General features: G+C 45.1%; 1 protein-coding gene and 1 non-coding gene across 3 annotated transcripts in view; one reads left to right on the top strand and one right to left on the bottom strand.

Moving 5' to 3' along the window:
* Window positions 1-25,555, top strand: part of Lrrk1 (leucine rich repeat kinase 1) — a 136,026-nt gene that overhangs the window by 330 nt on the left and 110,141 nt on the right. Inside the window, exon 2 of one of the 2 annotated variants that reach the window (XM_021633271.2) lies at window positions 5,754-5,946. In XM_021633271.2, coding sequence (XP_021488946.1) covers window positions 5,850-5,946 — 97 coding nt within the window. In that variant the 5' untranslated portion in view covers window positions 5,754-5,849. Of the gene's footprint in view, window positions 1-5,753; window positions 5,947-12,060; window positions 12,284-25,555 lie in introns of those variants that run through there. The other variant, XM_060367294.1, reaches the window with a different exon arrangement.
* Window positions 25,008-25,130, bottom strand: LOC132647583 (small nucleolar RNA SNORA40). Its single transcript, XR_009585931.1, has one exon. It is a non-coding gene; the product is annotated as a small nucleolar RNA SNORA40 (small nucleolar RNA).

Below are 25,555 nucleotides of genomic sequence, written 5' to 3'. Positions count from 1 at the left end.
GGACCCCAGGGGTTCCCGTGTCCCGGACCCGCAGGCCACAGATCTGGGGGGCGCCTGGATCTCGGGACAAGCCGGGGCTCCTCGCTGCTTCTCTAGCTGAACCGAGACCCTTGAAGGGTTAAGCGGGTGCGGTGCTGGAGCTCGGGGAGCGGGAGCCGGGGGACCCCGAAATCCCGCGCCCGGGATCGGAGTGGAGCGGGGGGCGGGGAGCAGAGTTCAGAAACAAAAGTAGGAAACATCGGGGCGGCTGCAAAGTTCTTTTGCTTTTGAAGAAAGCCTGGATTTTAACTGGGGGGTGTCTAGGCGTGTGGGCGCGTGGGAGTGCGTGAGCGCCCAGGACTGGAGGGGACGGCCCAGCAGGCTCTCCCCACGCTGCCCAGCCCGTGGTGTGGCGTGGTCTGGAGGTCTTCCCCTCCTCCACGCTTTGGGCGCGCTTCTCACCCGGTAGCCGCATCTTGTGGCTACGGAGAAAACTGCCAGCTCTGTTGCTTGAGCCCGCGGTGGTCCCTAGTATGGATGGGGGCGAGAATGGAGGGCAACAGAGACAGGGATGGAGAGACTCTAGGGATGCTGACAGGCAGTTCAGTCTGTCTTTTAATAGTTCAAGGCCATTAAGTTTTCCTCTTGCATGCACTCACCCCTGCAAAGACTGAAACAGGATAAATAAGCAAATCCTCACCAAATAATCCATTTTTAATGAGTTAGTCACTTACGGAGCAGCATCAAATTTGTAGATTTTGAAAAACCTCAGCATTGGATTCTTCTTTCTCTAATTTGGCTGTCATTGTCTTTTTGCTCATGTTCCAGAAAAATGTAGCATACCAAAAACTTGTTTGTTCCTAAGGATTTTTCAGACCAGCCAGGCCTTTCCTGCCACCCCCACCTCTACATCTCTTTAACAGCTTAGGTATAATTAATAGTAATATAAGTAAGTGAACAAATAACTAAACAGACCAGCTAAGGGCGGCTCAGCATGTGAAGCACTTGCTGGTCCACCGTGAGGGTCTGAATTCAGCTTCAGAAACCACATAAAGCCAGATGAGGTAAAGATTGCTGTACAATCCCAGCATGCCCTGTCCTGGAGATGGGAGGCGTAGACAGGAGACTCCCTGGAAACTCACTAGCCAGCTAGCTTGGCATAGGCTGCCGTGAGGAAGAGACCTTATTTCAAACATGGTGCAAAGCAGAGCAACACCAGACATCATCCTGTGACCACACACACACACACAGAGAGAGAGAGAGAGAGAGAGAGAGAGAGAGAGAGAGACGGTGACAGAGACAGACAGAAAGAGATTAAAAATAAGAATCACCCTAGAAATTTTCTTCATCTCGGAGTCCAGTCTATTGTCTTGTTCCATCCCCAAAAGTACCCTGGTCTGATGCACATAGTTCAAATTGCTACCATCTCTGACATATCATTACAGCCCCCTTCCTCTGTTCTGGCTGCCAAGCAAAATGATATGGTATATAGACATTTTTTTGCGTTAATATTTGTTTTTACAAATTATTTATACAATATATTTATCATTATCTTCCCCACTCCCAACTCCTCCCAGATACTTCTCTCTATTCATCTAATTGTATATTCTTTCTATCAAAAACAGAATAAAACAAGAAAAAAAAAACCCACTGAACCAAGCCAAACAAACAAAGAACTCAAAAAACAAAACAAACAAACATGGAGTCTGCTCTCTGTTGATCAACTACCCCTAGGCAGGGAGCCTGCCCTGGAGGGCAGCTGAAAACTGATCTTCCCTGTTCCAGCAGGTATCATCACAGTTGCAAATAGCTTCTTGGTTGGGAGGTGGGACTGCGTGCCCACTTCCCCTTCTCAGCGTTCAGCTTTCTGTGTGGTTTGCACCTGTTCAGGCCCTGTGCCTGCTGCCACAGTCTTCATGAACTCACATTTTGCCTCTCACAATCTTTCCGCCCCCTCTTAGCCATAGATCCCTGAGCCTTGAGGGGAGGAGTGTGACAAAGAAATCCCCTTTAGGATAGAGTGCTTCAAAGTCTCTCACTCTCCACATTGGACCCACATTGTCCAACTGTGGGTCTCGGTGCTAACTCACCCCTACTGCAAGAAGAAGCTTCTCTGATGTGGGGTGAGCTATGAGCTATGCACTGATTTATGGGTATAGTTGTGTGTCATTGGGAGCCATTTTATTACTATGTCCTTTTAGCAAAATAATACTAGTGGGTTTTCCCCTAGTAACAGAAGGGTGGGCACATGTTCTTAATGGCTTGATGAGATGTGTCCCTCCTCTTCATGGAGTCTTCAATACTGTCTCCTTGAGGTTGGCGTGAAATCCAGAGGTACCCTTTCATTCCAGCCCTCTGCCGTCTCAGAACACCAGGCTGTTGCCCCCAGTCTCCCTAGTTGAGCTCACTCTCCAGCTTGAAGTCTCTGCTTTGCTGTTCTAGGTCTCTCCATGTGCCTCCCAAGCCTCCACTGTCTCTCCTGTCTCTCCCTTCCTTTCTTCTACCTCCTCCTCCTCACAGTCCCTCTGCCCTTGTGTTCCTCCTCATCTGTTTATCTTCTGACCACTTACTCAGGGTCTCTACTGGGGCTTCCGAGGGCAGGGACTGCCTTGGTCACCATAGCATCCTCTCATAACCATGCCAGGAATCACCTGTGAATAACAGTAGGTACAGTGATGGAATAATTAAAGAACAGCCTTCGGTTAGATATGGCTGCGGACTGGTGGAACGCTAACTTTTCCTGCACTCACCTTGGGCTGCAGACAACATAGTCCTCCAGCCCCCAGCCCCATCAGAGTTTACCTCCATTTTTGTAGAGGCAAATACTGGTCTGAAGATGCCAAAAGCACTAGAGGTGTCTCCATCCATGGACTGTCCACCAGGTTTTGATTCAAGCGGGAGCTAGCTAGTGTGAGTAGGGCCAGCCTGCTTCACTCAGACCTTCAACACCTGTATTGATTGTCCTTCCCAAACTTTCTGCAGGAACAGTGGGGGCCCTTGATCGGGAACCTCATAGCAATGACTTATTTGGGGGTCTCCCCTCCCTACTCGCATCACAAACTCACCAGTATTCATTCTTCATTGAAAAGCCTTTTCAGAATGAGCCTTTTCAGAATGAACAGCAAGCTCCTTTTTTTTGTTTGTTTGTTTTTATTAATCATTTAGGTTTGTTCATCCACACAGGCGTGAAGGTTGGTGAAAGGAAACGGGTGACATTTTAAAACATTATTAAAATAGTTGCCACTGGAGCAAACCTCTCGAGGCCCTCTGCAGGGGACTGAACGCAAACTGGTGATTTACCACAATGATCTGTTACACTGCTCTGCACCTAAGGGGAGCACAAGGAAGCACAGAGCTGTTTGAGGGCAAAGATGGAGTAACTCCAGTCACCTCATCCTAAAGCACCTACTTCAGGGTATAGGCCAAAATACAAATCACAATTTAAGAACGGCCCCTGTGACAGAATCCTCTAGCTGTGGGGTGATTTGCAAAAGGAAACTGAAAGGGGAACCAAGTGTGCTGGGTGAGAAACTAAAATATTTTAAAGTATGCGTATGTATGTGTGTGTGCGTGAGTGCGTGTGTGTGTGTGTGTGTGTGTGTGTGTGTATGCACGCATGTGTGCATTTGCGTGTGTGCAGCTTAAATGCATTATATGCCAAGCCACTTCTGTTCTGAGAAGGAACATTAGACACTGGGGATCTTTGAAATGTATCCCATGTATTTGGTGGCTTTAGAAATTTCTTTAAGGAGCTGGAGAGATTGCTCAGTGGTTAAGAGTGCTGTCTGCTCTTCCAAAGGACCCAGGTTCAATTCCCAGCACCCGCATGGCAACTCACAACTGTCTGTACCGCCAATTCCAAGGGATATGACACCTTCACACATAAAATAAAATTAAATAAATTATTTTTTAAAGACATTTGCTTGAAAGCAGATAATAACTATGGCTCTCAGTTTCTGGATTTTAGCATACAATTTGGAGCCTTTGTTTTTAACCAGACTCTGTCCGGAGGCTCTTCTCCCCATCTCTCTTCTCAAGCTGATCTTTTGAACTAGGTTGTATAACTTACAAAGCTTCTGAGAATCTCCTGAATTTTGCCTGGCTTTCCTGAGTTTCCTTTGCTCTCTGTACTTGCCAGGCTTCTCAACTCTAAATACGTTAAATACATTTCTTTGGATAGTGGGTCCTCTGGTCCAGAGACCTGTGGGTCGTAGGAGCAAGACCACTTAGCCACATCTTCCCCTGCTTGGAAGAGTCCACCCCCAGCCCTATCCCACCCCTATCCCCACCACACCACCTCTCAAGGGCCCGCACCTCAGTCCTAAGCTTTTAGAGGACAAATTGGAAGCATCCTTTAGCTCTTCTTTGCTCCGTGGCTTGCTTAGTGCCTACACAGTTTGGGGAAACTTCTAGAACCTGATTGGCGGGACACAGTGCTATTGTGAGTGTGTTCCTCAAAAGGGAGGCATGAGACCCTGCCGACCTCCCAAGTCCTTGCTCTGTTTCGAGTACTGGCTCCACTAGCCCTTTCGGAGACTGTGACTGTTTAAACTCTGTCTTCCGTGAAGTCCCCAATATTCCCCGTGAGGTTGCCAGGTTGTGTGGGGGTGTGGCGGTGTGAAGGTAAATTCTTAGCAGGTGAAAAAACAGAGAAAAACAGTTTCAGCTGGATGTCACACTGCTGATATCTAATACAAGCATCCCACACCTTGACAGCCACACCATATGAACTATCCGAGGTGTTACTTACGTGACTACTAGTTTTTGTCTTATTGCTAGTTTGGGTTATGGTCTCACTCTCAATTTTATGGCCGTCTTAAATGCTTATGGCCCTGCACTTTGTGTATAGGATGGGCTATGGGAACACTGATGGCAACATGCACTTTTATTTTTTATTTAGTATGCTGGCACCTTCCTGTTCTGGGCCAGGTGAAGCAGGCCCTTCAAAATAGATCTAGGCCTTTCTTCAGCAAACCAGCATAGACATTCATGTTGGAGGGCCACCAGGATCAGTGGGAATCCAAGCATGGAAGAGCAGTGTTTAGCCACAGCTCAGAATCTGTTCAGTTTTAGAAGATGAGTCTTCATTCAGTTAGAAATCTGTGCGGCCGGATAATTCGTGCATCGTAAGGTATTTAGCCATACCTCTGTCCGTTACCAGCTGTGTTCCGGTAGTACCTATCCCCCAAAGTTGTGACAACCCAAAATATCTCTAGATACTGTCAAATGTCTCCTTGGAGAAGAGGCAGCATTTACAGGGTTCGCTCGACATCATAACCAGTAACAGCTCCTTCCAGACTCTTCTCTCAGGGACCATTGTCTGGCTGTGGTTTAGGAATTACATGCTCACCCTCAGGCATCCATAGGTGTCAGTCCTGGGCAAGGGGTGGCCTTGAATTGTGACTAGCTATCCCACCCTATTCCAACTGAGTATGGGGCCTGGCTGTTTTGCAAGATATAGTGGATAAGTATGGACTGTGCAACTGAACACTGCCAGTGTTGCTTTGTGATACACACACACACACACACACACACACACACACACACGTATCTTATTCTCATATATACAAGATCTGAGCCCAGTGTCATGGTGTGATGGGAGGTGTCATTGTCCTTTTAGTGTCTCCATCTGACAGATTTGGCCAGATACGTGGACCGTGAAGAAATACTGCAGAGAAAGGGGGAAAGCCAATGAAAATGGAGACTGTCTACAAGGGCTTACAGGAGAGGACTTGAGCTTGAAAGCTTTCTAATTTGATGTCTTTCACCCCCAGGATGACCCTGTGCCCGTGCTTTAGCCCACCTGCACAGTGACGGCTGCGGTGGCAGCTGCAAGACCTTCCTTTGGAGACCTGCTGCCCCGAGGGTTGATGGCTGGCATGTCACAGCGGCCCCCCAGTATGTACTGGTGTGTGGGGGCGGAGGGATCAGCCGTGTGTCCAGGACGTGCCATGGAGACCCATAATGGTAAGCGTGAGGCAGAGCACAGTCTGAGTGCGTGGCCTGTAGCGAGCTTCGACTTAACAAGAACAGGTATTTCAACCAAAGGAAATAAAATCACGATGATTTGGTGTTTTTTCTGTATCTTGGGATTCTCACTCAGATTCCTAAAATTTATTATGCTTTCAAAGATTTTGAAGGTGGGACATCATGTCAGTCAAGGAACTTTTTTAAAAAATATTTTTATAGTTTATAAACAAACAGTTTATAAAAATACTTGTTTACCAAAGAACAACTGAGAAGAGAAAAAGACAAGCTAAAAAAAAAAAAGCTCACCTAGAGTCCCACAACCCCAACCCCAACACAGTCAGTGTCTTTCCTGTTCCCTTTAATCTGTTTCTCTGTGGTTAAGTGACTTTGGTTTCACTCTAGCAGCGGTTCTCAACCTCCCTAACGCTGTGACCCTTTACTGGAAGTTTACTTTGTGTTGACCCCAGCCATAAAATTATTATTATTATTATTATTATTATTATTATTTATAAAATTATTTTTATTGCTACTTGAAAACTGTACTTTTGCCACTGTTGTGAATTGTAATGGTCTGCATTTTCCGATGGTCTTAAGCAACCCCTGTGAAATGGTCTATTGACCTGTAAAGAGGTCCCGATTGAGAACCACTGCTCTACGGTATTTATAGGTTAATTCGATCTTACAGGCTGCTGGATTCTAACCTTCTGTATGTGGATCCAAGTCCCGCGATGAAGGGAAACTCCAGGGAACACTAATGAAATTAATCCCATCCCTAATTTCTACTTGGACATCTGAGTTACAACAATTCGTTCACTCTTCCACAAAGCATCCCATTCCAGGGTCTTCCCGTAAGACAGGCTGATTGAAGTCAGATTAAAGATTTTCCATCAGAAAATTTAAAACTGCTTTAATACCAATCAGCTATCGTGGATCTTTGCTGACAGTGTTTGTGTCTTAGTACCAGGCTCTGAGCACTTTACCGAAAAACCTTACTAAAGCCTCACAGCAATCTGTGAAGTCAACGTTTCTTATCTCTCTGTTTGGTTGTTTGTTTACAGGAGTGTGTGTGTACACACATTGTGTGCATGTATATGTGGATGTGTGTGTGTGTCTGAGTGTGCACACATTCACGTATGTGTGTGTTGTGTGTGCTATGAAGGAATCATTAAGCAGACATTTCAGTTTCCTGATTTTTTTTCTCCAAGGCTTTGCCGACGTTAGACAAACCATCTACCTCTGAGTACATGCTTAGTCTGAGAATCACGCTTTTATCCTTGCTTTGTAGCTGGGGAATTTGAGGATAAGTGATATCAAGAAACTTGTTTATGATAGGAGCAGATGCAGAGACCCACAGTCAAACATTAGGCAGAGCTCAGGGAAGCTATGGAAGACGGGGGAGGAAGGACTGTAAAAGCCAAGAAGGTCTAGAACATCACAAGAACATGGCCCGCAGACTCAAGTAACCAGGGCTCGGAGGGGCTCACAGAGACTGCACCAAAAGCCAGGGAGCCTGAGTAGGTTGGACCTAAAGACCTCGGCTTATTTGTTGTGGTTATGTAACTTGATGTTCTCATGGGAATCCTAACATTCGGTGTGTGTGTTGGGGGGTGATGTCTCTGACTCTTTCACCTGCTCATGGGACCCTTTTCATCCTACTGGGTTGCCCTTTCCAGCCTTGGTATGAGGGTTGTGCCTGGTCTTACTGTAACTTGTCATGCCATGTTCAGTTGATGTCCTTGGGAGGCCCGCCCGATCTTTTCTGAAGGAAACCAGAGGATGAGTGGATCTGAGGGAGAGAGGGAAAGTGGAGGGCACAGGGAGAAGAAGAGGGAGGGGAAACTAAAGTCAGAATACAGTCTATGAGAGAAGAATTTTAAAAAGAGAAAAGGAAAGAAACTTGTTTAGGTCAACAACTCATAAACTCACAGAACTGCTGTTTGTACCCTGTCTTATCCCTAGAACTCTAGTTCTTAAAATGATAGGTTTTCATGCATATTCTGACAGGGCCACATGTTGGTGTAAGGCTGTATGTGTGTGTTCTCAGCCATAGCCATGGTTGAGAGCTAGCTTAGCAGATATTTGTTCAGTGTGCTGTTCTGGTTTGCTTTGGGATTTTGGTTTTGTTATTGTTTTTCTCCATCTTAAATATCCAGGAGCCAACCAGGGTGATGTTTCTTTGCACAGAAATCAAATTACATTTTTTTCTTTCTGACAAGGCCTGACACTAAATGTCTCAGAGGGTTTGACTTTCTTTTCACCCCAGAAGTACATCATTCTCTGATGGTTTAATTAGTAAGACCTTGCTTTGAGAGTGAGATTAGGGCGGCATGGGCGGTAGAATGTTGTCCCCTGCTGGGGTAGTATCTCTTCCTCTCCAGGGAACTCTGCTCCATCATCCCTCCTGCTACTCCTTTTAGCTCTTCTGAGGATGAAGATAGGAATAAATATGAGACCAGGGGCTTTTGGGCAAGAGAGCTTTCTGGGCAAATGGCTATGATGCCCAATAAAGCCCTGAGGAGGAATCTGCCCATCCCTTTCCTAGTCAAGGATTCGTGATCTCAATGTGTGCTTCTCCACCCTTGCTGTCAGAACCACCAAGGATCTTCTCAAACAACCAATATCCAGAGACCATCCAGACCCACAAGACCATTGTCCTTACGGGAGGGGCCAGGAACAGGCTGGTTTCAGAGGCTCCCTCTGGCTTCTTGTATGCAGCTGGGGCCAAGGGTCATCCGCAGCATTGTATAGAGCAGTGTTTCTGGAGTTGTATGCATGTGTTCCCTGGGAATCTTCATAAAATGAACTCCGGTCCCGTGAGATCAGGGATAAAGGTGCTTGCCAACAGTTACGTACAGTTTGGAGAATGATCTATGATAGTCATGTTTTCTGTTCTAAAAAAAAATTATAAGTATTAAGTAGAGAGCAAGCCCAAGTAAAAGAATAAATACTAAGTAGAAAATAGATATGTAGTAAGGTAGATGATAGGTAGAGAGAGAGAGAGAGAGAGAGAGAGAGAGAGAGAGAGAGAGAGATAATAGCAAAACATCATCAAATCTCAAAACATCCAACAGAAATCAACTGGGGAGCCTCTTTAAGGCAGAGAGCTGGTGTTCTCAGGTGAGAGAGTCTGGGCAGGGCAGGGTTCCCTCAGCTAAGTTATTTGTTAAAAGAACAAATAACAACAGATAGCATCAAAGCAGGTACTCACGACATCCAGCGGAAACTGGCTGGGGAAGCTGAGCTCTCTGTCGCCCTGCAGGCGCCGAATATCATGGGATAAACAGTGCTATCCATTGGGAACTGTTCACCACTGAATAGTGAAGGGTAGCAATTGCTGGGGGACGATGCTTTTACCCGGACTGTTTGCTGTTCTCTTCCCCTTCTCACAGTATTAGGGAGCGGGCAGCCTATCACCACACAAGGACCGTTGAAGGACAGCTTCAGACAAACACTCTTAGATGTAATGTGTGAGCGGAAGCAGTCCTGCTTCCAGAGCCAACGTCTCAGGAAACTCACAACTCAGTGAACGTGACAACTTAGCAATCTAACGTACAACCCCGCCGGATAATCTCCCTTGGACACATATGGTGGAAGGCGACAACCACCTCCTGAAAGTTGTCCTCTGACCTTCACATGTGCCTGGGTGCACACACACACACACAGTTATATACATACATAATAATGTAACACACATATTAATATAATTTAATAACAGTTGCTATGATTTTATAATGCTTAATATATTAGTATAATAATGTATAGCTGGTACGGTGCATTTGGTCCTCCTAAATCCCCCATCATTCATTAGAGTTCCCAGGGACTTGGGCAAGATGGGCACTGTACAAACCCGAGACCAGCCCTACCTGTGTGCTTGTGATAAAACAGATAAAAGCTGGAAAAAACATTACCATGCACCCACAGGGGCACGGTTCCTCCCTAGCCCTTCATTCTCTCCTCTGAAGGTCTGCGTCTGACTTACATTCTGTTCCTTAGTTGGTCCCTTCTCCCTGATGGACGTGATCTTGGAGACCTTTTGGCCCCCAGAGGCCTCTTTTCCACAATGAAAATCTCAGGCCCACCCACCACTCCTGTTTGAATAACGTAAGGAATTGCATGAAGCCTGACAGACTGACACAGTTTCCACTAAGTACAGAGAGGTTTGCTGTTGGAGACATGACATCAGTGACATCTGGAAAAGCCCTGAGGCTGAAGTAGGTATTTAGCACAAATTCCAGATACACGGAGTTGAAGGTAAAAGAAAAGGAGCTGCAGTTATTTCACTGGGACATTGATCCTGTGTCTCTGGGTGTACAAAATTACACACAGTATGTCAAGGAAATCTGTGTGTCAAGGAATTCCAATAGTCAAATCCTCTTGCTAACATTTGTAAAGAAGCTACCAACATATACACCCATACCCTGAGAGTTTAAAGGCTCCCCAGGTGGTAGCAGCAGGGCTGAGCCTAAAACTCTCACTTTCAGATCTAAACATACTTTATTAATTTCAAAGGCCACTTTCCCCGGACTCTGCAGAGCCCACTTTTAAAACTTCACTTGGTAGATTTCATTTTCACAGACTATAAATACCAAATTAAGGTATGGTGCCATTATTTCCTGATGAGCCCATCAAAAACTGAAAATTTCGTACTCAAGCACACATCAAGTCTGCCTCATTCATTCAGCAAGACGGCCTTTTCTGTACCCAGAGCACCTGCACTCTCCTGAGACGGCCGGTCAGCTCACACACAGCCTAGTTTATAATAAAGTCCCAGATACCTCATGCACTTGACTGAATACTACACTGTGTGTGGGAAACAGAGAGTTTGTGTGCATATACTGTTGCACTATTATGAAGTCACAAAATCTTAAGTGAAAGCCAGATAAGTCAGGGGCTGTCTGTATACACACACCAAGACCACAGCCAAGAGATGGCTGACGGATGTCAAGGGGTGGTGTTTGAGTTTGGATTGCAGACACCGCACTTTGCCTGTCTGCAGTCTTTGTCCTCTGCAATAAATACCTCACTTTTTGTTTTGTCCTGTGTTACTTTTGCAAACCCAGAAGAATACATTTTCAAGTTGTTTGCCTTTGTTGTTAGGGGTTAAGACTGAAGTGAGGGTCTTGTGCATGCTAGGCAGGTTTTCTACTGCTGAGCTACAACCAGGCAAGCTCACCTGCTCTCTGCCAGTTGCTGTTTCTTATGTTTTGTGATTAGCAATAAGCCTGCATACCTGAGACTCACACCCCAGATCAAATGTGCTTTGCTGCCCTGTTTTCCACCAATGTCTTTCTGGTGGATAGATGATAGTAGGCCCAGTTCACCTGCAGCTGAGTGCTCTTCAGGGTCCACTTTGGGTTTGGAGACATTCTTAAAGATGAGTTGTTCCTTCCTGCTCCCCACCCCACCCCTGAGACATTCTGAGGACAAGAAGAGCCTTAATTTTCAGCTCTTCTCCCAGCTGCATCTACCAGCCTCATGTCAGGGAAGACTGACTGCTCCAGACCTATTTTGCAGCCCTGGCTAAGGAAGGCTGGCTGCCAGAAGGAAAACCAGTAATTCCCAAATTACACAGGGGCAGCTCTCCGTTTTTGAAAAGTCCCTAGAAAATAACATGTTTTAAAACAAATGAATTCTTTATACTTGTATGAATGGTTTTGAAAAAGACTATGTAACTGAACACATTGCTTAAACTCCAGAGTTCTTTGGACATGGCATTTTATGCCTTGTATTTACTGCTTTGTGTGCTTTTGCACAGCCCCTACCTATTTTGACTTGTGTGTGTTTAGGATGGTTTTAGAGCTCATGCATGTGCAAGCACAGATACAACTGTGGCCTCCTGGCAGGTGGTCTGTGTGCCCACTATGAGTCCTGGCAGCACAGATGTGAGCCGGGAAGGTGTGTCGTGCCTTAGTCTCATGAGACTATGAGAGGGGAGCTCTGAGGAGGCGGAGGATGCATGTTAGAACGATTTGGTGGATTTCAAACGTGTTGATTGGCAGGAGGAACGGCAAGCCTTTTGCTAAGCCATACCTGCTGGAATCTAGCAGCTACACAGATTCCCTTGGCAAACCTGACATTAAATGTTCTGAGTGCCCATACCAGCTAGAGTGGAAAAACCTGCTCTACTAGTTGAGGCGAGGCACCCGGGAAAGTAGATCAGCTGGGAAACTCCCAGATAAGGCGGCCTCTCCTACCAGCTGAAGGCATGGGAAGGGAACCCATCTTTGTGTGAGGGTCGTGCCCTCGGCCCTGAAAGTGCTGAAACAGCTACCACCTGCCATACCCAGCACGGACCAAAGAAGATGGAACATTCCAGGGGGTCTTCAAACCTCAGGTTGTTACATAGCTGCTTGAAATAGAAAATATCTTGTTCTCTCTCTCTCTCTCTCTCTCTCTCTCTCTCTCTCTCTCTCTCTCTTTCCCCTCCCCCTCCTCTGGGTTTTAAAAGTATGCCTAAGTTATCTGCCATGTTACTATAACCATGCGGTTTGCCCAAAAGGGGACTCACCTTGCCTTCCAGGAAGAAGGAAATAGACACACGTCAGCCTGCATGCTTCACACATCAGTATCCAATAACACTCTGATGGGCTGTGTGGGGTGCGTGGACACATAGTTTTTCTAGCTAGGTCACGGTCAGCGGAGTCACCTTCTCCCACCTGACTGCAGGTCCACACAGACCCTCTCCAGGAAGCATGTTGAGGGTCGAGAAAGCAGTGTCTTACCAAGGGGGCAAAATAAGAATGGCTGGGAGACGGCCTACTTGGTTATGGTCAGTCCATGCGGGTGGCAGTTAGTTCAGATGGACCTCATTCCTACAAAGCTCAGGCCAGCTATGTAAGCTCTGAGGCTCAGTGAGGTCAGGCCTCACTTAACCGTTTGTCCAGACTTGCTCACTTGCAGCCATAGGGAGCTGACTAGCCAGCCAACGACACCAGGCCTTCTTAGGAAATGGATGCTTGCGGGCAGGGTGTGGATAGGGAGTGGTGTATCCTGCCATCCACCAGCTCCGCTCGGTAGGGCAACTTCACTCCCTTCGGCTCTTTCTTTGGAAACTAGATGCCCTTCCTGCTAAAAGCCAATACCTGGCTCTCCTTGCTGATTCCCTCTAAGGCCAAGCCTTCCAGCTGCCCTGAAGAGCAGTCTCTGTAACATGTTCTGCCGCCATAGTCCTTAGCCTTTTTCCAGTCTCTGTCTGTGGACCAGTCCTTAGCCTGTGGCTACCTGAGTGCAGAGAAAGAGCAGTTCCCACCTCCTCCAGCCTGCCAGGTGAGGGTTCTAGACAGGGCTCCTACATGCCCTCTCCCCATTCTGAGAGGCCAGAGGCTGAAGGTGGTAGCTCACTCAAAGCCTTAGCACACACACACCCTTCCTTAATCTGTACTTGCTCCCTGCTGTCTCACCCCCAGCGTGGGTGGGCAGAACAGCTCTACCTGATGGCCTCTGTGACGAGGCACAACCCAGGGCCAATTGTCATGCATTCTGCAGCCAGCAGAGATGTTCACTCCAGCCACCCATGCTCCTGTGAGCATAGAGATGCCCAGGCACAAGAACAAGGGCTTTCATGCCTCTGTTTGGATTCCTGATCCATGTGAGCTACCTTTTTAAAAATGAAACTCTCCAGTCCTCCAGCCATGGATTCCTTACTTCATAATGTATAAACCTAAACTCCAGGGTGTGAATGTCATGCACATTCTGAGGTACCAAGTTGTGGGAACCAGGATCAGCATTCTGATTTTATCTTTTTCCTGGGCTTTTGGTTTCTGATCCAGTTCTCTCCCAGAATGCCTCAGCCCCCCAGTGGGCAACTGAGTTTCAAGGGAAACAATTGGCTGTCTAAAAGGCTGTGTTGCTCAGTCGGGATGTTCCACAGCTTATGTGCCCTGGAAATGCTTCCCACTGGACATGGTTCCCATTTGTGGTGAGTTATCAGGACATGACCCCATGGTAAGCTGAAGTCCTTCAGCCTCTGAAGGTGCATCATTCACCACCCAGGCCACCCTATCTTTAATCTATCCTGCTGCTCTTTAACCACCATGCTCAGAGGGTAGAAGCTACAAAACGGAAGCTGACTTATCAAGCAGTATGCTGTCCCTGAGCTCCTAGTTCCGATGTTTTGGAAAGAATCACACAGTAGTTCACTTAGACACTGTATTTTAGATATGTGGATGGTTTCGGATTTCAGTTTGATTTTTCCAGTTTCTACTAAAGTTGGACCTTCTGGGCTCTTGTCCATTATTCAGGAACCAAGGGTAGTTACCAAGAGTGTCCTAATATTTACCTGGCCCTTTCAGGAGAAACAAAATGAAAATACTTAACTTCTGTGACACTGTGAGCATTTCAAAGACTCAAAGATATTTAAAGGCCCGAGAGCTTGTGGTCTGTTGTAAATATAGAATTGTGCAATGGTGACAATTTGAGGTTGGAATTTGAATACAAAAACGGCAAGAATGACGCTGAGGTTCCTGCCAGAAACCGGTTCTGGACTTAAATGGTTGTGTGAGCACCCAGAGATAAGTGGATGCTGCAGGTGGCCACACCTTATGGGGCTTAGTGGTGAAGAAGCAGGTGCTGGTTCTATAATGGTGCCGGGTGGGAGGAGGTCTGAAGGGCCCTCAGGCTGCCCACTCCTGCCCCAGCCTCAAGCAGGATAAACAAGACTGCTCCCGCCTCTGTGCAGATACCAGCAGCACCCCTGGATTCCAACATAAGAGGCAAACAAACCGAGGCTTGCCAGGCAGAGAACGTTCTCCCAGGCCCCGTTCCTTCTTAAACGTTAAGGGAAACAGGTATCTGTATGCAATTCCATTCATACTTGCAAGGGGTGGAAACAATGCAGGGAGAGCCGTGGTACCTGTTGACGCTTCTCACCTTGTCTAAGGCTGAGCACCATCAGCTGAAGGTATGCGCCCTAATTTCTTGATCACATGCACACGTACTCACACATGCATACCCACTCTTCTGGCTTGACACATACAGTGTTCAGTTGCACTTTTTTTGTGGGCCTAGAATCTTACCCAGGGCCTCACGCATGCTCAGCCAGTATATGCTATGCCTCAGCTATCTTCCCAGCCCCATCAATCTTGCACGTTAAACATGCAGCTTTTTTACCTGAGCCATGTCCAAGTCTACTCCACGTGGGCCGTATACATAAATACAGGCCTGTTCTTTCACCACTCCCTTGGTAAAGTATCTCTAGACCAGGGGCTCTCAACCCTCCTAATGCTGTGACCCTTTAATGCATTTCCTCATGTTGTGGCAACCTCCAACCATATAATTAATTTTGTTGATACTTCATAACTGTAATTTTGTTACTGTTATGAATTGTAATGTAAATATTTGTGTTTTCCAATGGTCTTAGGCAACCCCTAAAAGGGCTCTCAACCCAGAGATTGAGAACCACTATTGTAGACTCTACATTTTGCTTGTTATAACAGTTGAGTGTGTGCCCTGGCAGAATTGTGGACTTACAGAGTAAGGGCATTAAACATTTTCAAAGTCCCATGTGCCCCTGGCCAGAGACCTCTAGGACACAGGGAGCCACGATATAGGAAGACCAAAGAACAAGCCCTGTCCTGGTGTCTGCTGCCAAAATGGCCTCGTGCCCTGGTCCTGGGTTTTTCCTTTGGGTAACTACCATTTTTTTATTTGGAGAATATGCTTGCCCCTCTCTCCCTGGTCCTTCAAGACAGCTCTGTGGACTTCTAACCATAAGCATCTCTGAATATTACATTTCAATCAGGGTTTATCCTGTTGTCACTGAGTCATCTCCAGGGCGCACGTGTGGTTTTATGACATGTTCCCACTGCTAGGGCTCCTGCCTGGAGACTCAGCAGTAGCTTTATCCTGAGGCCCTGGTATGTGCACCCTGCGTTTTCCTTCCTTCTCCTGAATTCTCGCTTTGGGATGTTTGACTAGAGTCAAACAGAACTTTGCAGCAAGAAAGTTCTTAAGAAAGGCTTTGAGGGAGATACCCATGGGATTGTGTTCCAGGAGGCATCTTCACTTTGGCCTCCCCTGAGGACCTGCTTGCCCCACTGGCCTTCTGGGTTTGGAAGAGCTGGCTCTTGTTCTTTGATGTGTTTTGCCTCTCATTGTTCTGCTGCATCCGTCTCCCTCTTTTCCTCTTGAACACATTGGACTCTTCCACGAAGGCCTCAGTATTCTGAAGTATAACAACTTACGCTCAGGTGAGGGTCCTTTTTCATCATGCTTGTTGGCGATGGATGGGCCAAGTGTACATTCCTTCCAAGCTTGGAAATGTCTTCAATACTGTTCTCTTCCTCTCCCTTTTGTCTATTTAAGTGGAACTCCTCTTAGTTAAAGTGTCAATTTGATTTGGCACATGCTCTTGTTGTTTGTTTGTTTAATTATTTATGTAGCTATCTAAATAAAGGGTAACACTCTGCACATTGGGCCAGCCTAGAAGTCACTAGGTAGCTCAGGCTGGCCTAGAACTCATGGAAAGTCTCCTGCCTCATCACCCTAAGTACTAGAATTACAAGCACAAGTCCCAGCTCCTGGCTTGTCTTGTGCCTAATTTCCAAAAGCCCTTTCCTATCTTTCACTGTCCTGTCCACATATTCTGTTCCCCCGTTATAAGTGTGGTATGTCCTTGAATCTTCCAGGGAACTCTAACTGGAAGTTATTTTATTTTAGTACCAACTATTGTAATGTTTTCTTGGTTGTTTATCTTTTAGATGTTAAATGTATTAAAAAATTAACATATCTGCAATAAATCCTAGGTAGACCCCTAATTGTGTGATCTATCCCAAAGCATTTTTCCCATCCTCTAATCTTACATTCTTTCCACAGCTGGGCACTCACAGCTATTCGCAGCACTTTGAGCAGCAGTGTGTATCTGTGTTAAGCAGTACCAATAACATAAGAAGCTTCCCTGACAAGACTGGGAGGAACAGTCTATGAACAAAACGAGAAATAGCTAGAAGGAGGTTCGCAACACAACCATCTAACAAAACAGCATCAGCAGGGACTCCCCTAGGGCTTATGACTTCCCTAGAGAGAGATTACAGTAAAAAGCTTGAATTTGCTCCTAAAAAACAGGCCTCAAATCCAATCAAGAGAAAGGTTATCTGCCCCCATAAACAGTCACATTGCTGTCGTACCAATGGGCAAAGCTTGCCTAGGAGAGGTCAGTGACGTAGCGTGAAAAGGTCTAGCTATGAGTGAGACCGTGGATGACTCTTCTCCCCAGCAGCCTACACAATGCCTTCCAACGCTACGAAAGCTAGTCATCAGGAAGAACTTCCTGATCAGTCCAAGACTGATTTCTTTGCATCCTGAAACATGTGGTGTCTTCATGTAGGTTCCTACCGTCTATTTATGATGGGCAACCAAGGGCAATGGCAATAGCCTGAGTTGTCTGAGGTACCTCTGGAGCCTTCCTGACCAGTAACTGGTAAGGAGGTAATCCATGTCTGGCACTGAGGTTTTCCTTTAAACTACACGTGCAGATGGTATTAGCCCTGAGGTTTTCCTGGTTGACCAGAAGGCGGGAGCCGTGAGAAGGTAGAACAAACGTGTGGAATATACTAAAAACAACAGAGAATGACGGGCCTAGCCCTCATTCCTTCGAGAATTTATTCACTGCACAGTATGTTAAAGCCAGACTTGGGAAATCAGAGTTAACCTTTCTAATGCTTAGAATTCGGGGAGGAAGTACAGTAAGCAAGAACTAAGGAGTCTGGGTCAAGAGGCTGGGTGGGGCTCGGCTAAGATGTGGTTCTTCTTGCTTCACCCACGTGTCCGGCTCCTCAATGTCCCCCTGTGTTACTTTGCTCTCTTTACCATGTCCTCTTGTTACCCAGTCACACAGCCCCAGGCTCCTCACAGCGTGCAGTTGAAAGTTCCGGAGTTCAGTGGTAGAAGTTTCTAGGCTTTCAGGAGGCTCGAATCCAGAACTGGAGCAGCAGTATCACTTTGGCCATCTCCCACCAGTTAAAAGAAGTCAGGAAGCAAGGTCGGATTGAGCTTACATAGTTAACAGGTTCCATTTCTGCAGAGGAGAAAGGACAGAACATAGTGGTTATCTTTAATATGACAAATCATCATTAGATAGTTATTTTTAGTTACTGTAAGTCATTTTGAGACGATTTAAAGTATTCAGGAGGATGTGCATAAGTGCTATGCAAATAGCCTACAACACTATTTACATAAAGGCTGTATCACCTGTCTGTTTTGCCATCCAGAAGGAGCCTGGAGCAACCGCTGTAGATGCCAGCGGCTGACTGTGTGTACTACAGTTTCTAAAGAAAGACATATAATATTTTGCCTACTTGGGCATTTATGAATTTGCTATTTGGGCTTTTTTTTTTAAAAGACAGATTGGTTTTGACTCTTGCTTCTCTTTAGTTATAGGTATATTAAAACCTTCTATTTCTTAATTTGATTCTGTCTATATAATTTTCCAGCGTTTTAGCATAGTGGCATCAAGAGTCAAACAGATATTTTTTAATTGTTACTCTTGACATAAAAGTCAAAAGCATAAAAGAAAATACAATGAAAACCTTGCCTTCCCACCTTCCCACCCCCTCCTCCTCTTCTAGTTTCCTTTTCTTCCAAAGAACTGGCAGATGCTCAGTTCCCCTTGTTATTTTTTAACCTCGGAAACCACAGGTTCTGTCTACTGCATGCCACCCGGACACTGTCAGTTCTCATCTGATTTTGGAAGCTAAGCGGGCTTGGGCCACTGGTTAGTATTTGGACGAGAGGAGCCATACTTTCTAAGGCTTACACTCACAAATGGCGACTTTCTCCTTCACAAGACTTTAGCTCCATGCAAAATTTTATGCTTTATATCCCTTTAATTTTTTTTTTGTCTTGTGGGAGTTTTGAACTCATCACACAATGAAGGAGACTAATATAATAAACTCCATTGTGTCCATCACATGGCTTCAGCTGATTAAATACATAGCCAGTCTTGATCTGTAAATGGTCTCCCTCTCTCCAGGTGACTGAGACCTACACACAGATATATGTCTTCAGAAGTCTAAAAACAACATTCACAGCATATCACATTCATACTTTAAAATTTTTCTAAAAATCATAATACTATCTGGTCAATATTCAAGTGGGCCTTGTTGTCTACTAGCTTGTCTTTATTATTGTTTTCCAGTTGGCTGGGTCATTATCTCTGTGTTTTGTGGCTCAACACTGTCCCAAGACTCCTAACTTCTGTTTTCTCCCTCATTTCCTTTTTGTGTGAGATTTCATTGCTGATAAAGCCACAGAATCCTTGGCAGTTCCCACTGTCTGGATTTGGGCTTTGCATTCTTGTGTGTGGCCTGGCGTGTTCCTCTCTTCTCTGTGCTTTCTTTGGACCCGGAGGGCTGATTAGATTTCAGGAGATTTGTTGGCAAGGGGACCAGATCATCTGTGTTTGTCCCTCCTACTTTGCCTCAGGAATCAAAGAATGTCTCGTCTTGTGTCTGTCTTTGATATTTAGATTTTTCCAGAGATTTTAACTGATATCAACTTGATATTCATTATTAAGGTCCTGATGGGTTTTCCAGTTTTCACCTAGTGGTTTCAGCTCATTCATTCATTGTTGCTTGGATCAGTTATTGCATTCAGGTTTACAAAACAGTTAACCCTTTTCCTGCTGTAACTCAATTGGTAAAATCTTTCCCTACCATGTGTGAAGTCCTGGATTCTGTCTCCAGTTCTGCATGAAACCAGGTGTGATGATGAGCACACATAATCTGAGCACCCAGGAATCAGAGGCAGGAAGATTAGAAGTTCAAGGTTATCTAGGCCACATAGTGAGTTGAGGTCAACCTGGGCTACATGAGAACCTGTCTCAACAAGAGCAAAGGGTGCCTAAAGCCTTTCCTTCTTCAGATGTCAGCAGAAAGTCATCTCTATATGAACATCTTCTTTCTGTCCACCATGGACCTGTGGTTCCTTTGATTCCAGCTATAGGGGAATGTCAAGACCTCTGTTCTGCTGTTTTTCTGTTTGTTCCTCTAGCCTGAGTCAGTTCCTGAGTACCCTTCACATGATGAAGGGTACATAATGAGGGCTTTACCCTCTCAGTATCACTATGAGCTGAACTGTTCCTCTTTGGCCACTAGGCCCCTTAGGCTGGTTCCTCTGTACTTGGCACAAACCATCTGTCTAATGGCACCTGCTTTCTTACTCTGGCCACCAGAGTCCAGGTTGTCCTTTCCACATCCTGAACCTGCAACCTGCTACCTCTCCAAGGAGTCCCATTCTTCTTGGCTGATCTCATGATTTTCTTCTAATTCTTTAGTGAGTGCTTTGTCTTGCTTGAGCTGCTGCTTTCGATGCCTCATGTTTGTACCCCTCCCACCTCCCTCTATCCCATCCCTTGGCTTCTATGTCTCAATATTGGTTAATTAGTCTTTTTAAAGACTTTATTTCAAGGGCTAGAGAGATGGCTCAGAGGTTAAGAGCACTGACTGCTCTTCCAGAGGACCCAGGTTCAATTCCCAGTACCCACATGACAGCTCACAACTGTCTGTAACTCCTGTTCCAGGGGATCTGACACCTTCACACAGACATACATGCAAGCAAAACACTGATGCATATTTAAAAAAAATAAGACTTTATTTTATTACTCCTTTAAAAGAACTGACTTTGGCTTTTTTTTCCCTTTTCTTTATATTTTGCATTCTCTTCTTCCACCTCCTCCTCCTCTTCCATTTCCCACTACCATTTTTAATTTCTTGCCTAGTATTTTAACACTTTTTTGTCTTATTCAGTTTGGGAATTATTCTCACTGGTTAGATTATATTCTTAAGTTAGATGAGACACTTCTTAAATTTTTAAGTTGTATTTGATTTTTTTTTGAGAGTTTACTTATTTATTATTTTAGGCATATAAGTGTTTTGTCTGAATGTATGTCTGTATGCCACATGCAAACCTGGTGCCTCAGGGAAACCAGAAGAGGGTATCAGATCCCTTGGGGCTGGAATTATAGGCTGTTGCAATCCACCATAATGAGTGCTGGGAATTGGACCTAGATCCTCTGTAAGAACAGCTAGTGTTCATGACCAGCAAGCCATCCCTCTACAAGTCCATTGAAGACTTGTTTTGCTAAAAAAGGAGCCCACATGAGTTCCTTCCCGATCCACAGCCTCCATTTGTTCATTCAACTAACTAACGGTCAAACAAAATTGTCAAAAAAGTATGACCTCTGTACAGAATGTTTTCAGACTTCGTTCTTATCAGTCTTCCCATAGAACAATTGTATATAGTATTGAGTCATATGTAATCTATGATAGTGATACTTTGGGCCACATGTACATGTTACATCATTTTATAAAAACAGGTTGAGCTCCTGCAGATACTGGTGTGGAAGGGAAGGGCAGTCTTGCACTCACTGTGAGTGCATACAGCTGGGGCCAGCTGTACCCTCCATGTCTCTTTGTTTCCTCTTCTATCCTCTTTGTGACTACATCCTCTGCTTGATATTCCAGATTACAGAGCTGTTGTGGCTGTCTGGTTGGGTGTCGGTCTTTGTGTTTGAGATTCCTTATGGATTTCTGTGCGCTCAGTATCAGTCCTGACAGCCTGCAGGTAGGAGGCAAGCAGACTGTAGCAGACCCAGAGCCTGTCTCCTGTGCAGGTCTGTCAGGTCCCACCTCCCACTCACCTTCTTTAGTGAAAATGGGACAGAGCTCTTTGTTCCCGCTGTCCGGCACACGCTGGACTAAACCACAGGCTCCTTCCCACTAGGGTCCCTCTCTATGTCCCCCTCCCAGCAGCCCTCAGTTCTCCTGCTTCTGTGGGCAGCCTGGGCACCTCAGAGAACCCCTAGCCTTCTCCAACCCATGCTCCACAACATCTGGTCCTTTTCTTGCACTAATATGATTTTTGAGTATTTTTGAACAATTTTACTTAAATTTTTAAGTCAAATTTCTTACTCTGTGTATGTGTGTGGGTACATGTGCCGTAGCATGCATTTGGAGGTCAGAGGGCAACTTGCCAACTTCTCAACGTCCATTCTGTGGGTCCTGAGGACTGAACTCAGGTTGTTAAGAAAGTACTCATTCCTTTCCTTTGTTTTGCTTATTTCTGTTTTGTTTGTTTTGGTTTTGGTTTTTGGTTTTGTTGAGCCAGAGTCTCTCTGTGTAGCCCTGGCTGTCCTAGAATTCACTCTGAAGAAGAGGCTGCCCTTGAATTCACAGAGCTCTGCCTGCCTCTGGCCGCTGAGTGCTGGGGTTAAAGACATGTGCCATCACATCTCTCCAAGATAACACTAATACTTAAGGAGATTAATGACATTAATCTCTTTCGTTTGAAGTTTGCCACATTCACAAAATAATACTTGAATTCTCTCATCCCCTAAAATCTCTGCAGAACTAAACTGTCCTATCTGTGTTATCTGCCATAATAATTCATACAAATTTAAATGAATACATGCTGGCTTTAGGAAGTTGCCAAGCTATCTGAAGCTTCTTTTTCTAAATTGTTCCTAAGACAACATTCCTTTCTCTCACTCATTTTTTTTTAATTCCTTAAACAAATTCCTAGCTAGAAATAAGCGCAGTTTTTCCCCTCCTTGGCCTTTTTTGCCCTCATTTGTTTGCAAGAGATGTTGTCTCAAATGTGCAGCCTCAGGCCATTCATCCTGGGTGTAAGTCATATAAAGATAGAGAAGGGAGGCTGTGAGTCAGGGTTGATGGGCTTCAGGCCTTAAGAGCAGAGCTGGAGCATTCTTGGGATATTTGTGGTTACTAAAGAATCTTGGAGTGTGCTTCAGTTTAATAATGAGAGAGAGAGAGGGAGACAGAGACACACAGAGACAGAGAGACACACAGAGAAACAGAGACAGAAACACAGAGACATACACAGAAAGATAGAAAGACAGAAACACAGAGGCAGAGACACAAATAGAGTGACAGAGTCACACACAGAGATGGAGTCAGAGATACACAGAGAAACAGAGACACAGACAGACAGACAGACAGACAGAGTGTCCCCACATTACTGGCAGCCAGCCAGGGTTTGCTCTAAGGCAGTAAGTCTGCACTGGAAAACTGCTGTGACAACCACAAGTCAGGGATGGCCCGTCTCAGGCAGCCACACTCCAAAACCCTGATCTCAGCCTGTGCTGCATCCTCGCTTTCGGATTAGGAAGGTGGATAACCAAGTTCATGTCGTGGAAAGACAGCTGGACTCAGTTTTTGCCGTTTGAACTTGAGGATGCGGGTCTCCGAGGATGAGGAGGGAAGAAAGAATAGGTGACCTCACGTCTTCTCCCTGACATCAGTCAGCATTCCCTCACGACTGCCGCACATCTGAGAAATGCCCATTAGGCAAATTTGTTCTCACGTGAACATCATAGGCTACACAGACTTACACACATGCATTTATAGCTAAATACACACCTAGATTGTTGGCATCTTTCTCTGTGTGTATACATATATGTATCCAAGTTATATTTTGTCTAAATAAATGTAATGTACATTTACACATTGCACACATAAACACGTGTGTGTGTGTGTGTGTGTGTGTGTGTGTGAACTCTCATATTTACGGTGTAGCATATTGCTCCTAGGGCCACACTAAATAAAATAACATGAGATTAATGAGGAAAGAAAATAACATAACCAAGCGATGCAGGAAGAATGAGGTCTACGGGGCTGCTGGTGATAAAGCAGATTGTTTCCCTAGTTTTATGTACTGCGAGCATGCTGTAAGGACATACAGGACAGGACAGTACGTGAAGCAGCAACGCATCATTCCCATCACCAAGCATGATGGAGTGCTGCGCTTTGCAGGAGATTCACCTGCACACGAGACCATCTGTGGTAACCCAACTCCACAGGGATCCTCCCCCGCAGTGTCATCTCACGGCCCGTCATCATCAACGTCGGCCATCACCGACCAAAGCACCAGTACACACCTCTTGACAATACTTCAGAACGTACTTGTTTGAATATATGATACGATCACATGATGCAAAACTCTTAAGTGTCATCTTTAACTCTAGCTTTCCTTCTTCCAGAATTAATTTTCATGTAAACAGGTGAAACAAACATAGTTTCTTGCCTTCTTTTACACAGAATACAGTTAATTGCAAATGCTTGTCTGGGTTTCACCCGTTTCATATATTTGTACATTTGATGTTCTTTTTGACAACCGTATAGTATTCTACCGAATAGATGTACCACATTTTATATATGCAATCTTTGTCAATACACATTGGACTATTCCTAATATTTACTATAAAATATAATCCTAGCTGTCTATTCCGATGTTAATGAGCCTATCCATACAGTGAATTCCAAAGTGTTGTGACAAAATGCCATATGCTTCTCAAAATCAGATAGATGTTGGCAAATTGCCCCCAAGAGTGTGTGTCCTGTTGCCCCCCAGCTTCAACAGTGTTTCGCTTACCCATTTTCCCATAGGCCAGACCATAGCATTTGCTCCAAATCTGGGGGTTCCCCCAATTTGCTATGTGAAAAATTATCTCGGTGTAGGACCTCGAACATAGCATAGCACACATGTGTTCTGTCACTAAGCTGTGCCTCAGAACCCAGGATCTGTTCGGTATGCGCTTCTCTTGTGATGAGCTGGGCAGGGCCTGGTTTAGCAGTGGAAGGGTGGATTATACACCTGCTAGAGTCCTCCCTTCATATCCTCTGCCCCTCAATTCTAAGGGGCCCCCTTAGACCTTTTCCTGTGAGGTTTGAGGCCCCCCTCCTATAGATGGCATGTCTTGTTAACAGATCAGATGCCCTGTCAAATGTCATGAAGGCACACACACACAAAAAAAGGAAACATTCAATGTATACAGGGCTATATAAAAGAAAAAGGGAGGGTCTGTTCTGTTCTGTTTTGTTTTGTTTTGTTTTGTTTTGTTTTGTTTTTAATCCTGCCTTGTTAAGTGAATTTCCAAGTATAAAACTAGAATAAATAAATCAAAGGCCTACCAAAGAAAGCTTCAAACTCTGGACGTAAAAACTATTTAGATCAATCAAATATCATCATACTTAGGATGACTTAATATCATTGGTCCCTTTTCAAATCTAATTTCTTTGACAAAACCATCAATTCATCTTTAAAATCATGTTCCTTATTATATGTATCAAAACTCATACTAAATGATGAGTTCTTGGTTGCAGAAGACTTGTCTTTGCACCCATGTCCCATGCCTCTGCCCACCAGTTGAGCAAACACACACAAGTGTTACTATTATTCTCTTAATAGTGTCAGTTCCCTAGACATTTGGTGTTGCAATTCAGGGCAGGAACAATTTAAACAACATCAGGACTTCTTTGGAGAGCATGAAAAAATACTCTAAATGTTGTCTAGAAAAAGAAAGCCGTGAGAATAGATAGAAAAATTCACATGGGGAGGGGTGAGGGTGGGAGGACAGAAGCCGTACGATGTTGCCACTATGAAGGGTTGAAAACTAGAAAGGAAGGACCTGAGAGAGGCAGGAACCAAAGACTGGCTCTGATGCGTCAGGATGCACACCAATTTCGCTTTGCTGGGTTTGTTTGTCAGTGACGTAGATTCTGTATTGTTTCCTCAATTCTGCACAAGAGTCAGTTTCAGAGTAATCACATATTTAGGTGTAAACTTTAACTAACCAAATTCTCAGGAAGTTGCT

This window comes from Meriones unguiculatus, chromosome 14 (assembly GCF_030254825.1).
Source record: "Meriones unguiculatus strain TT.TT164.6M chromosome 14, Bangor_MerUng_6.1, whole genome shotgun sequence".
NCBI classification, from domain to species: Eukaryota; Metazoa; Chordata; class Mammalia; order Rodentia; family Muridae; genus Meriones; species Meriones unguiculatus.
This window is presented reverse-complemented; position numbering and strand designations above follow the sequence as displayed.